This window comes from Acartia tonsa, chromosome 5 (assembly GCF_053477335.1).
Source record: "Acartia tonsa isolate MP-2025a chromosome 5, ASM5347733v1, whole genome shotgun sequence".
Taxonomy (NCBI): Eukaryota; Metazoa; Arthropoda; class Copepoda; order Calanoida; family Acartiidae; genus Acartia; species Acartia tonsa.
In genome coordinates this window covers 11,768,209-11,782,312 of record NC_137264.1, presented here as the reverse complement: position 1 = coordinate 11,782,312, position 14,104 = coordinate 11,768,209, and the positions used below count along the sequence as shown (strand labels likewise).

Here is a 14,104-nt window from a genome sequence, read left to right as displayed (position 1 = left end):
ACAAATAATGGAGAGTTTAAACATCATTCTGGCTTAAAAATACTTTACTCAGGCCATATGAATGAGAATCTAGGACATAAGCAAGGGGTGGCTCTTATGCTGACCAAGCAAGCAGAGCAGGCCATGATCAGTTGCCAACCCCATGGTCCAAGAATCATGGAGGCTTACTTCAAATCCTCAGATATAAACATTAATCTGAGAATTATAGTAGCATATGCTCTTATAGAACAAGCAGATACAGAGGTCAAAAACGAATTTTATGACCAGCTTGACTCTGTATTTAAGAATGGTCATAAAGAAAAGGACCTGACCATGCTCCTAGGAGATTTCAATGCTTAAGAGGGGAGTAATAATGAGAATTTAGAAGAAGTCATGGGCAAATATGGCCTAGGCTTAAGTAATGGCAAGGAAAATGACAATGGTGATAGACTTGTAAGTTTTTGTACTGAAAACAAACTTGTCATTGGTGGAACCATCTTTAAACACAAGAAGATTCATACTGCCACCTGGAGATCACCAAATCAAAGAACCTTTAAACAGATAGACCACTTCTGTATATCTAGATGTATAAAAGGTTCTCTCCTTGATGTCAGGGTTGAAAGAGGACCATTCAGACTATTATCTTCTATCTTCTAAAGTTCGGCTTAGATTTAAAAAGCAGGACTCTAACCCTAACCCCAGGAAGAAATATAATTTAACAACCCTTCAAAACTCTGAAAAGCTACAAGAGTTTAAGCTCACTCAAAAGAACAGATTTGAGTTGTTGACTCTTCAAGAGGAAGATGGAGTTGAAGATATTGGGCAAAGTATCAAAAAAGTTTATAATGATACTAGCCAAGAGTAATTAGGTTTCAAAAAGGCTAACCAAAAGCCGTGGATCACTAAAAGATCCATTGATCTCATGAATCAAAGAAGAGATGTAAGACAATTTATAGAAACTCTCCAGAAGATAAAGACCTGTATAAGATGCTCAGCAGGGAAATTCAAAGAAGTGTCAGAATTGACAAAAAAGAACACTTGAAAACCTTGCTATGCAAGCAGAAAATGCTGCTAATCAAAATAGAATGAAAGATGTCTATGAGATTACTAAGAGCATTGCAGGTAGAGTACACAAATCAGGATCACACATCAGGGACAAGGATGGTTCACTCCTTAAAACTGATGAAGATATTCCAAATAGATGGGCAGAGCACTTCACTGAACTGCTAAATCTTCCAGTTCCAGAGGAAGAAACTGAGATTCCACCCTCAGATGCACTTGACATTGACTGTCAAGCGCCAAATCTATTGGAAATCAAAGAGGCCATTAAAAATTTGAAAAATAACAAGGCCACTGGACCTGATAACATACCAGCTGAGGTCATAAAAGCAGACCTAGATACATCAGCTGAGGCATTCCTACCTTTGATCACAAAGACATGGAATGATGAGTTATGCCCAGAGGACTGCAAGAATGGACATATCTCATTACTAGCCAAAAAAGGACACTTGACCCAATGTGGAAACTACAGAGGGATAATGCTTCTTTCAGTACCTAGCCGTATCCTTAGCAAGATTCTTCTTAATAGAATAAAGAAAAAGGTTAATGAAAAGCTAAGACCTAATCAGGCTGGATTTAGACCAAACCGTTCCAATATTGATCAGGTAACCTCTCTAAGAATCATCATAGAGCAATCCAAGGAATGGAACTCTGAGCTCTCTGTAAACTTCATTGACTACAAAAAAGCATTTGATTCTTTAGACAGAAGATCTCTCTGGAAAATCTGCCGACACTATGGCATTCCAGAAAAGATAATCAATATCATTAAAGCTATCTTTCATAAAGGAGGTGGAAATGTAATGTATAAAGGTAAACTATCAACCTTTTTTAAGATCGTAACAGGCGTCAGACAAGGATGCCTTCTTTCTCCCTTTCTTTTCCTCCTTGCCATGGACTGGATCATGAAGAACTGTGAAAGTAATGATGGCATTTGCTGGGAGCTATTTGGCAATCCAAAATATTTGAGAGTTTTGGACTTTGCTGATGATATTGCTTTGTTAACAAGCAATAGAAGTCAAATGCAAAAAAGGACTAACATGATAGCTGAAACTTCCAAGAAAATTGGACTAGAAATTAATGTTCCTAAAACCAAAATACTCAAATTAAATGCAAATTCCCAAGAACCAATTACTATTGGAGACCAAATTCTTGAGGATGTAGATTGTTTTGTGTATCTTGGAAGTAAAATTGATGAAGCTGGAGGCACTTTAACAGATGTTAAAGCTAGAATTAACAAATCTAGGACAGCCTTTGCCAGCCTAAACAAAATTTGGAATTCCAACAACATCTCCATAAAGACCAAGTTAAGATGTTCTCTCTGTATGGGGCTGAAACTTAGTTCCTAAACACAGCAGTGGTCTCCAAGCTACAAACATATATCAATAAATGTCTCAGGAGAATCCACTAGATCTTTTAGCCAAATAAGATCACAAGTGCTGAGCTTCTAGAGCGCAGTGACATGTCAGACATTAAACTGACAATAAAACAGAGGAAATGGTAATGGTTGGGGCACACACTAAGGAAAGGGCATGATGATATATCCAGGCCTTGACTTGGAACCCCCAAATAGGAAAGACGAAACCAGGTAGACCAAAAACAACCTGGAGGAGGGAACACTTAAAGGGAGTGTAAAGGTAAAAATTTCTCATCATATTATCAAATCTTAACATTTTCTAAGCACCTTTCAATAAACTGATGAACTGAAAACGTCGTATTAACAAAAATATTAAGGATTTAAGCCTTGATTTTTTGGTATTTTGAGAGGGAAAACTGGAAAAACAGGGAAAATCTGAACTTTTTTCTTTATTAAAATGTTTGTAGGGATATTTAACTTGTCACATATAGTTTAAACTATTTACTTTCTGTTAAGCATTTATTTTATGACATAAAATTGTTAATTCATGCTGTAATAACGTAGAAATTAAGTAATAAAGATTTATTTTAAGTTTGTATTATTGACAAAAAAATAACTTACTGTTTACAAAGGGTTGAATCTCAGAGATTATTTGAAGTGATAATATCCTTTTTTATTGTGTTGGACTATAAACAACCCACTTTGGAGAATTAGTTTACACTTTTATCAGACTGTTTATAAAGAAATATTGCATCTTTATTATTTACAAATTTTGTAATTAAAGGTGGGCGAGATGATGGGCCATCTAAAGTTAATTGGATACTAAAAAAAACAGTTTCTAGCTTTGTTATTGTATTTGGTTTTCAATAAAAAATATTGCTTATTTTATCAATTTCTAAGTAACTATACATTGGTTTAAAGCAAGGATTATGTTAAAAGTTAGCTTAACCGTTAGGAAAACTCAAGAACTATGTGAAAAAGTTTAATTTTAGCTATAATGGGAGAAAAAAAGAATTTAATGCACATTTTATATAATACGTAAAATTTCTTCCTTTCCCTGTACCTTATAATAATCGTCGGAAAAAGCCGTTTCTTAAGCAAACAAAAGCGCGTTTTGCTCTATCTGTGAGATATTATGAATGAGATAATGTTAAGATTTGATATTAAGATGAGAAAAATTTACGTTTACAGTCCCTTTAAGTGAACTGAAAGATTTAAAAAATTCCATCTTTCAGCATTGCCTCAAAACATGCCCAAACAAAGGAAGATTGGAGAACCATTGTGCATGGCCTACGTTCTGCTGAGAACTAAAAGGCAATGATGATGACTCTTCATGCACTTTCATGCAGATATGGGATAGGGGAGGGGGGCCAGGGGGGGGGGGGTATGTTATATCTTGTTGAGTTTTGAAAAAAATATTTTTTTAAATTTTGCATTATTTTCAACTATCAAAATGTTACCCCCATCCCTTTTTAGGGGGGGAAAGGGGGGGCACCTAAGCCCTGCACCATTTTTTTTTTGGGGGGGGGGGGCACACCCCCTCCATAGATTGGTGTTGAAACAGGACATGTGATAACTATTACTGCTTTGTAACCTCCCTTCTACTCCAAATTTTGTAGGAAAGAAAACATTTTTGGTGAAATTTATTACACCTAACATAAATCCTGTGCAAGCCTTTTAAGTCAATTTATTTTTAAAGTCGTAGATTTATTTGGATAGAGTGTTCAACAAGCTTTACAATGGTAGGTTTAGCATTTTTGAGGCTCTTACACAACCATAAATATAGGAAATTTAAAACTACACATGTAAAATGTAGCAATTGATGGTTCTTAATATTTATTCCTGAAATTTATGTACAATTTTGGACAAAAAAATATACACCAACTTATAATTTTTATAAAAAATTTTGGCACAAGGTAGAAAAAATGCAAATATACCAAATTAAATGTATTAAAGTGTATTTTTTGCATTTGTCATCAAAAGAATCACTGAACATAAGAAAAATCCTGAAAAATTTATATCAAAATACCCTAGTGAAAGCCTTTCTGAGAATAGATTTATCAATAAATTTTCTCCCTTTGGTTACAATTTTCCTTGTAGAGCAAAAAGTAAGAAAGCTACAAAAAATTTAAAGCTATGTCTGAAATTGTCATCCAATAGGCTTTCCAATGGTAGGTTTAGCTTTCATGAGTCTTTCATACAGCCAAAGTTATAAAGGTTTGAATCCAAAGCAACAAAATCGTGACAAACAACCTTGATTTTTTAGGGAATTTGGTCTGTTAACTTTAAAATGGAATAAACCCCAAGAAGGAACAGCTATGATTTTAAGAAAATCAGTTCCTGGCCCTCCAATGTGTATATTTGATGGCCATATAGTCTGTTTTTATGGTAGGTTTTGTCAAACTTCTTTTGCCTTGAGGACCACTGTGCCTAGGAAAAAACATTTTGTGTGTATGTGGGGGGGGGGGGGGGGGGCAATGCACACTGCACAACGAAAACTTTGAGTTGAAAGCACCTTTTTTATAATATACATAAATTATCTGAACCCCACAAACACAAGGATGTTGGAGAGAAGCAGAAAAAGGAAGCTGTGTTGGAAGTTTTTCATAATGTTGCTGACAGCTATGATCTTATGAACGATGCAATGTCATTAGGTAATTTTAATGCTTTCTCCTAATCATTTGTGTGGCTCTACTAAAAAAACAGTGGTTTCTAGATAAAAATTATTGGTTGAAAAGTTTGAACACTTCTAGTTTTAAATCAACCAATCAAAATTCTACTGAAGGACCCAAAGTTTTTGAGACATGGAATAGAATTAAGTGGTTATAAAGCTTTGGATACCAGTGTAATTTACAGTCCAATTTCATCGCCTTAACTGGTTTGAATATCTGTCTACTCTATAATTGTCTATCCAGTTTAATATTTTGATTTTTGTTTTCTTTAATACGATTCCCCACAAATATAGTAAAAACCTCATTGTTTCATGAATTTTTTCCACAAATCAGAAGTTTTATAAGTTTTAATAATGCGTTCATAAGCCTTTGATTTAATCTTGTTGGGAACAATTTTTTTTCCGGCAAAATCTATTTTAAACTGATTTAAATTTTTTCCCCAGTATGAATTCTAAACCGATCAATAACCGTTGAATTAGAGCCGGTTCTTAGCCATACTGAAAAATTAAGTATTTTATCCAGTTTTTTTTTACAAATATAAAAATGTACAATAATAAGATCAAAACCGGGATCTCGGGGCCAAAAAACTGTTTTTAACCTTATAATTGTATATTTTTTATCCGCAAAAAGCTGTTTATAATATGATGCGATAAATTCACTATAATGGGGGGGGGGGGAGACATTCAACGTTTTTTTAATTAAAGGCATAAGTTTTCTAATACTAATCTTGTTTTTAGGTATTCACCGAGTATGGAAGGATTATTTTATGAAAAAGTTAGACCCCGGACCAACAACTAAATTATTGGATGTTGCAGGAATAGTTACTTAAATATTTCTACTAAAATCCAGGATCTTAAGGGACAAGACAATACGTCATAAATTGAGATACATATTAGGGTGGGTTCATATCGGAATTAGACAAAGCGGGGATATGCAACAGATCAAATTAACCTTAAAAACATTTCTGACCGAAAAAGAATTTTAAAAAATTGAGTTTTAGAACACGACCACTTAAAAATATAATTCATTACTTATTAGTAGGCAAAGACGACATTCACAAATTTTTTGAATCAGAACTATGGCTTCATGGTGCTCCCTGGAAAGGCCTTGAGGAGCTGAATCAGGAACTTTTGTCCGTTTCAAAATATCTCGTTCATAGCCTTAGAAATCATCAAAAAATGTTAAGGTTTATTGAGAATTGTCCAATTTGTAGAGGTTTTTTAGATTTTCTCAGGCTAGGAACGAGATTTTTTGAAACGGACAAAAGTTCCTGACTCAGCTCCCCAAGGCATTTCCAGGGAGCACCATGCAGCCATAGTTCTGATTCAATAAATTTTTGACTCCCATTTACAAATAGCTATAGGTACAATTGAATGTCTGGTCGTCAGCGGATTTAAGACTTAGGATAAATTTTAAATCATCCAGAGGTGTATTATATCTATATAAATTGAGTACAGATCCCCGCTTTAGCCTCAGAAAAAAATGTTCAAAATCGACCCACCCTAATACATATATCCCAATGATAATAAACAAAATTGCAATTCTGCAGTTTAAAGATTTCAAAAAAGTCCCCAAAGTATTTAAGGCAACGAATAAAGAAGGAGATTATAAAACTTTGGGTACTAGTATAATTTATACTCCAATGTCAATTAAAATCGATCTTACTGCTGCCAGATTTATACAGTTGTTTACTAATTCCAGACAAAGTGTTAGTCATTTATGTTATACATTTTTGGGTAAATTTCTTAAGTAACGAACTCTGCAGGTGGTACGGGAGATATATCTTTTAGATTTCTGGAACATGTTGGAAAAGCTGCGCTTTCCAGGCAAGTCTAATCCTTAAAAGGATATTTTTCAACAATTTCAGAACAGAAAGTAGCAAATTTTAGGTGGTCACCCTCTTAGTGCTTAGTGGAGCATAGAAAACATACTTCAATCCTCCACCTTTATTTTCAATCTTCTATTTAAAAGCAAAGGTTGTGGGAAGGGGGTTATTTGAGGGAAAACTAAATTATATATCTACAAGGATTAGACTTGAATTATTAACAGAGAAGATGGTGCTAATGTAACAGTATTTGATATAAATGCCTCCATGCTCAAAGTTGGAGAGGCTAGAGCCCAAAAATTGGGACATACTCAGGAATTTATTTGCATCATATAGCATTATCACCCAGGGATCAAAAGGGATAAGACAATGGGCTATAAATTGATGTACATCCCCAATGATTTTTTACAGTTAGTATTTAAAATGTCTGGACACTCAACTTAATAAACCATCCAATCAAATTTAATTAAAGTCCCCAAAGTTATGAAGCCAACAAATAAGAAAACGTTATTGTAAAACGTTGGGGAGATTGAGTAATAAACAACTCAATGTACTCACCCTTCCTGATAATAACCACAGATTTTATATGCTGGTGTGCTGTCTAGAAAATTTGTGGATAGACCAACAGACAAAGTGAGTTTTAGAGCAGATATCCATTGTCATAAAAAATATAAAAATATAATATAGGTACTTAACTGTAAAGTAAAACATCACGAAACCTTTTTGTATATCTTTTGTGTAGCATGGTCGATAGATAAACGGACCACGTAAGTTATATAATGGATGCTCAGGAGTATAGGGAATTTTTACAAAAAAAACTGTTGGCTATTTGAATATCAGTCTAGAAAATCACGGTTTCCCAATACCGCTATTTGCATACAGACGAACTGATGGGTATTCCGAATTATAAAGTAGCTTTGTCTAAAGACAGAATAGTTTAAAAAATATACGTAGATTTTTACAACAAAAAAGTTTGATATAGTTCAATAGGTATACTATGAGAGTTATTTAAAAACTTGAAGGAATAAACATTCGTCGACTCCTTTTTTACTAGGGATAAAATGGAATATTTCTTGTTATAGTTGCCTTATAGGTAAATAAAATATAATGCAAACATTTTAATTAAAAACAGGGTATCAGTTTTGTGGAGGGTGACGCGCAAGAGCTCCCATTTGAGGACAATACCTTCGATTGTTACACAATAGCCTTTGGAATTAGAAATGTTGTTAAAATTGACCTAGCTCTGAAAGAAGCTTACAGGAATAGATATTGACTTTATTTTTTTAAAGTGCAGCTAATCTATAGCTATGTTATGCTGTATGTCCGTCCGTTAAAGTGTCAAATTTACAAAAGAAAAAATTTAAATCTTCTATATTATTAATGTGTTACAGTTAACTGTTCTTTTTCATCTAAAATATAATAAGATTTCATGGACAAAATTAAATTAGCATTTAAAATTACAATTTGTAACTACAATATTAATAATCACTTAAATTAGCATCACAACAATTACGATTTTCAATATTATTACTGTACCTATTATAGTTTAGTTTTATTTTTTTATTACCTACTGTGCTACCCTATTATAATATATACCTACTAGTGTAAATTTTTTTTTCTGTAGCGTAAGATTGAACCGATTTAGTTATCCACTTTAAGAAAGCTCCAGATAGGAACCAAGGAGGTTTTAGGTTATTTTTATGCTCTTCTTTCACAGTTATGGAATCTCGACAACAAAGATTTTTTTATCCAATCTTGACTAAGTGAGGTATTTTTGGAAAGAGGAATATATATAGAAAACGCATATGAAAATTAGAAAATCCGCAGAAATCATATTTGCAAGTTATTTGCAAAAATCTGCAATGTTAATTTGCAAAATTAATTTCATGCCTTAAATGACTTATTTAAAAAGAAATCTTTTTATGAAATGTGTTTATCTATAAGTTTAGAACATACTTAAGGCAAAAAAAATGTCTTTAGTGTTACTTTTTTCACCTTATATATGAAAAAAACAGTTTCTCACATTTTATGATAAAAAAGGTATAGGAACAAAAAATATGTTTTTTCTTGATGTAAACACAATGATTGGCATAAAATCTATCATCCTAAATGTAAAAATCAGATATAGAATCCTTTTTAGAGCAAAAATAGTGCAAAAAGTAACCAAGACATTTTTGCAAAGTATTAAAATCTGAAGAAAATAGTTCTTTTTGATTTTGATATAAATATCAGATAAATGTATATAAAATTAGTGATCAAAAACTATAAAACAAGTTATAACTTTTTCAACCCTATCATTGATTAAAATGCACTTTTAGGTTTACTTATTACCAAAGTAGCACATAAAAACTCTTTTTATTAAGTTATTAAACAAAATAAATTCAAATCAACAATTAGGCGTTTTTATAATGCAGTAGACCATTTTGTAGTTGTTTTTTTGGCATTTATTTTGTTTAATTACATCATAAAAAGAGTTTTTATGCACTACTTTGGTAATTCTTAAACCTAAAAGTGCAATTTAATCAATGACAATGTTGAAAAAACTTATAACATGTTTTATTGTTTTTAATCACTAATTTTATATACATTTATCTGATATGTATATCAAAAGCAAAAAGAACTATTTTCTTCAGATTTTCATACTTTGCAAAAATGTCTTGGTTACTTTTTGCACTATATTAGCTCTAAAAAGGATTCTATATCTGATTTTTACATTTAGGATGATAGATTTTATGCCAATTATTGTGTTTACATCAAGAAAAATCATATTTTTTTGTTCCTATACCTTTTTTTATCATAAAATGTAAGAAACTGCTTTTTTCATATATAAGGTGAAAAAAGTAACACTAAAAAATTTTTTTTTGCCCTAAGTATGTTCTAAACTTATAAATATACACATTTCATAAAAAAAAATTTCTAAATAAGTCATTTAAGGCATGAAATTAATTTTGCAAATTAGCATTGCAGATTTTTGCAAATAACTTGCAAATATGATTTCTGCGGATTTTCTAATTTTCATAGGCGTTTTCTATATATATTCCTCTTTCCAAAAATACCTCACTTGTCAAGATTGGATAAAAAAATCTTTGTCGTTGAGATTCCATAACTGTGCTTTAGTAATTCCAATAAAGAGCTCCTAGATGCTATGGGCGCAGCTTAAAGTTAAAAACATTAATAGTCAATATATTGTTATGGTAGAGTGTTACGGCCTGGTGGAAGATTTATGTGCCTAGAATTCAGCAAAGTTAAACCTCAAGAGCTAGAATCTTTGTACGATCTGTACTCTTTTCAAGGTAAGGACCAGGTTAGACTGAGAATGTACGCAAGTTTTAAATGTAAAGGGTCAAGAGAATACTATTTACCTACTGCTTTAAATTTTTTATAAATATTTATTTCAAAAAAAAAATTTGCGGTGGAGTTGGTATTTTTTTCTAGGGGCGATATCGCTTTGGAGAATGTGATACCTTCCCCCAAAATAGGAATAAACCTTCCCTGGTCCTATGAGACGCTACATATCGGTTCAGTGGTTAGCGAGATCCTTCAGTACAGACGATAGACAGACACTCACACACACGCAGAAAGAGATCCTTTTACTATTTGATAAGGATAATAATGTAGACATGATCTGCAAATGATAAAAACATTGTTCTTGTTTAGTTATACCTCCCATGGGCAAGGTACTTGCTGGAGACTGGGACTCTTACCAGTATCTGGTGGAGAGCATCAGAAAATTTCCTGATCAGGGACGGATACTTAAATATTCAATGTTGTTAACAATTTAGATAACTTTTGATTAAGTAATGATCTGTCATTATTATGATCCTTTTCTTAATTTTTAAAATCTAAGCTTTCTATAATCATGGTCGATCCATACGTTCGTAACGGATAGTTTCTACTAGTTTATTAGTTAGGTACAATTTAGTGTAGCAACTTTAATTATCAAAAGGCCATATGTCAATTTTAATTTTTTTTGGCTTTGTAAACACAATATTTTTATAATTAATCATCCTGTTTTTGGAACATGGAATCCTAGGACTATCGGGTATAAAATCGAGTGAATACCTAAGTTTTTAGATAGATTTTTATAGAATTTTTGTTCCTAATTTATGTTTAAAAAGTGGTTACTCTATAGTCTATATTTGTTAATGTTTGTTTGTCAAAATTGTTCATCTTCGCTCTTAATGGATATCGTAATCTTTGTTTAAAGCGGACTATCCGCGAACGAGAGCACGTGATTATAAGCAACTTCCAGCATTGATTCAAAGTTTTTTTAGTGAATATACTAGGTTTATGTTTAATATTTGGTTTATCGACTAAAAAGTTAGGTTTCACCATGGTTTTATATGAAAAAACTTTAAAATGTTAAGTATTATTTGGTGCAATACCATCAAATGTTTTGATGAGTTCAAACTGTTGTTTAAAAGCTTAATGCAAAAGTATATTATTTTGATTAAAAATTTATATTTAAAAAAAGGATTGGTAACTTGTAACATTGTAAACAGTTTAATTAATGTTCTTTTGCAATTTACAGAATTTGATGCTTTACTGCCGTGTTATTTTATTTTGTCCTTTGAACTCAACAAAGCGTTTGTTGATATTGCATTAAAAAATGCCTTACATTTCAATGTTTAATTCATATAAAACAATAGTGAAACCTAACTTTTTAGTCGATAAACCAAGTATTAAACATAAACCTATTATATTCACTAAAAAAATACTATAGATCAATGCTGGAAGGTGCTTAGAATCACCTGCTCTAGTTTGTGGATAGTTAAGTATTCTGTAAACAGGAGACATTTGCTGGTATGATACGAGAGGCTGGGTTCAGTTTTGTCAAACATGAAGACCTTACTTTTGGAGTAGCTGCTATTCATTCAGGATTCAAATTGTGATCAATTTTCGTTTAATTGTTGTTTTATTGTTATATTTGTTAAAAATTTAGCTGTTATTTTATCATGCTTAAAACTTAAAACAAAGTATTATAAACATACTCGCTCATTCGTTGGATCTAAAACTCTGGTTGCTTTGATTAGATCTTGATTTGTTCCTTCAAAATTTACTGTGTTCTAACATTAAAACCTATAATTTTAATCTACAGAAGGGTTAATTTTGTTTACATCATTTTGAGGGAGGTTTGTCAATTTACCGTCCATTTTTTTTTATTTATAGGAATCAAAGAGAACCAAATTATGATAAACAAAAGTACCCCTTAGGTAGATAAAATCATAGATGAAAATTTGGACTACCAACCAATCAAGTTTATTTTATAAATATTATTAATTTAGTAATCCAGCGAATAAGAGAATATGTTTTTAAACCTTGGGGACCAGTGTCATTTATTGTCTTATGGTCCTTCCCTCTCTAAAGTTTAATAGTATTGTGCGCTAATTTTAAATCAACACTATCTTTTTTGTTTATTGGAGACCTACAAGATAAGACAATGACCGTTAATTTATTTAATTCCCCAATGATGATACACAAAATTATCCCTTCTGTAGATTAAAATTAGTGGTTGATACGTTTGAATACCAATCTTAATGAATTAACAAATCAAAATTTATTAAAGTCCCTAAATTTTTTATGCCAACGAATAATAAAACGGTTTTTTTAAAACTTTGTGGACTAGTGTAATAAACAGCCCATTGTTCCTTCTCTCTCTCTGAGACTTAATACGTTTTCATTTATTTGCTTCAATGATTTGTAAATTTTCTATAACATTTTGGTTATAGCCGGTTACTAACAGAAATTTTAAAGTTAAAAAGTACGTACAATGTTGTGTATTACGCATTAAAGGTGACTATTGTAATAATAATTCCATATGTAAGGTATCCACATATTACAGCAAAAAAAATTTAATAAACAAGGATGACAACATCCATAAAAGGGAAACTCTGAAACGGCAGGATAAATGAACATTAACACTTGCAGAGTGTCAGAACTCAACAAGCAGAATATAAATGTGTATATCTAAACAAAATTGTAAGCAAATTAAGGTTTTTTTTTTTGTTGAAGCCTATGATCTCAATCTTCTTTTCTGGTAAGCTTTACTTAGGTCATGGAATGGTTTAGGCTTTTTTTCTGCCAATTTAATAAAAATTTGAATACAGATCCCCTAGATATTAGGGACAAGAAAGGGTTGTTGATTAATTTAGGCACTTTTTAAAATTTATTTTAAAAAACTTATTATTTTGACTTTATTGTTAAAACATAAAGAATGATAAGCAACAATTTCTTCAAATGTTTACTAGAGCAAATTCTAACTCGGTTCCTAAAGATAATTAGCTTAACTAAAATTACACTACATCTGCAGAGTACTTCTAACTGGAATTACAATGTAATATTATGTTAATTATAAAATTTAGAAGCCATATACTTAATGTCAGGGTGGAAGAGGGCATTCGGCTGTTTTTCTATTCGTTGGCTTAGCAACTTTGGGAACTATTACTTAATTTTGATTGGTTGTTTCAGTAGGTTGAGTGACCCAAACGTTTCTACCACTAATTATAATCTATAGAAGGGTTAATTTTGTGTAATAACATTGGGGATATTTATCAATTTATCAGCTATTGTCTTATCCCTTTAGATCCCTGACTTAATGTTTACTATTGAAAGCTCGATTTCTTGAAGAATTTGATTTTCCCTTTGACAGCTTTCACTGAGTGAACTCATAGAAAAAGTGTATCATGAACAATCCCGATGTAAAACCGAAGTGAATTCCCGAAGTAAATTCCCTAAGTGGACGTCATTTACATATGTGAATTCAATCCTTATGTTACATGGGGAACAGGCTATTCCTTATGTGAATTAGCTGTTTTACCTAAGCTTAGCTGTCAAATACATGAGTAAATAATCGATTTTTACGGGGCATTTGTGCATAATAACAATAATTTCGGGAGGGTAGAATTAAGTAGATATGTTTTTCAAGGTACTTTTGTAGATTAGAATTTAAACACAAATAAAAAAAACTACAGAATACTAAAATAATCAATGATAAAAATTGTTCTATATGGAAGAAAATATAGAAAATAAAACTCTTTAATTAATTGTAATCCCACCACGGTTTTAATTAATTTCTTCAAGGGGGATGTAACTGCTTTTTTTATGTAGACCATTAACAAACTATAAAAATAAAAGCCTAACATTAGAATTTATTATTAAAAATTCTACAAAAAATTACTAAGTGCTCTCGCAGTGGAAAATTTTTGGAAAAAAATA

At 31.6% G+C, this 14,104-nt stretch overlaps 1 protein-coding gene across 14 annotated transcripts in view; it reads left to right on the top strand.

The window, feature by feature from the left end:
- Coq5 (ubiquinone biosynthesis protein COQ3, mitochondrial) overlaps positions 1-14,104 on the top strand; it is a 31,779-nt gene that overhangs the window by 2,061 nt on the left and 15,614 nt on the right. For 9 of the 14 annotated variants that reach the window (XM_080160273.1, XM_080160272.1, XM_080160268.1 and 6 more), the window contains exons 2-9: positions 4,953-5,046; positions 5,802-5,880; positions 6,831-6,890; positions 7,114-7,205; positions 8,023-8,149; positions 10,088-10,182; positions 10,547-10,633; positions 11,681-11,865. In XM_080160273.1, coding sequence (XP_080016399.1) covers positions 4,953-5,046; positions 5,802-5,880; positions 6,831-6,890; positions 7,114-7,205; positions 8,023-8,149; positions 10,088-10,182; positions 10,547-10,633; positions 11,681-11,781 — 735 coding nt within the window. In that variant the 3' untranslated portion in view covers positions 11,782-11,865. Of the gene's footprint in view, positions 1-4,952; positions 5,047-5,801; positions 5,881-6,830; positions 6,891-7,113; positions 7,206-8,022; positions 8,150-10,087; positions 10,183-10,546; positions 10,634-11,680; positions 11,909-12,455; positions 12,710-13,251; positions 13,361-14,104 lie in introns of all 14 variants that reach the window. The other 5 variants (XM_080160267.1, XM_080160262.1, XM_080160263.1 and 2 more) reach the window with 5 other exon arrangements.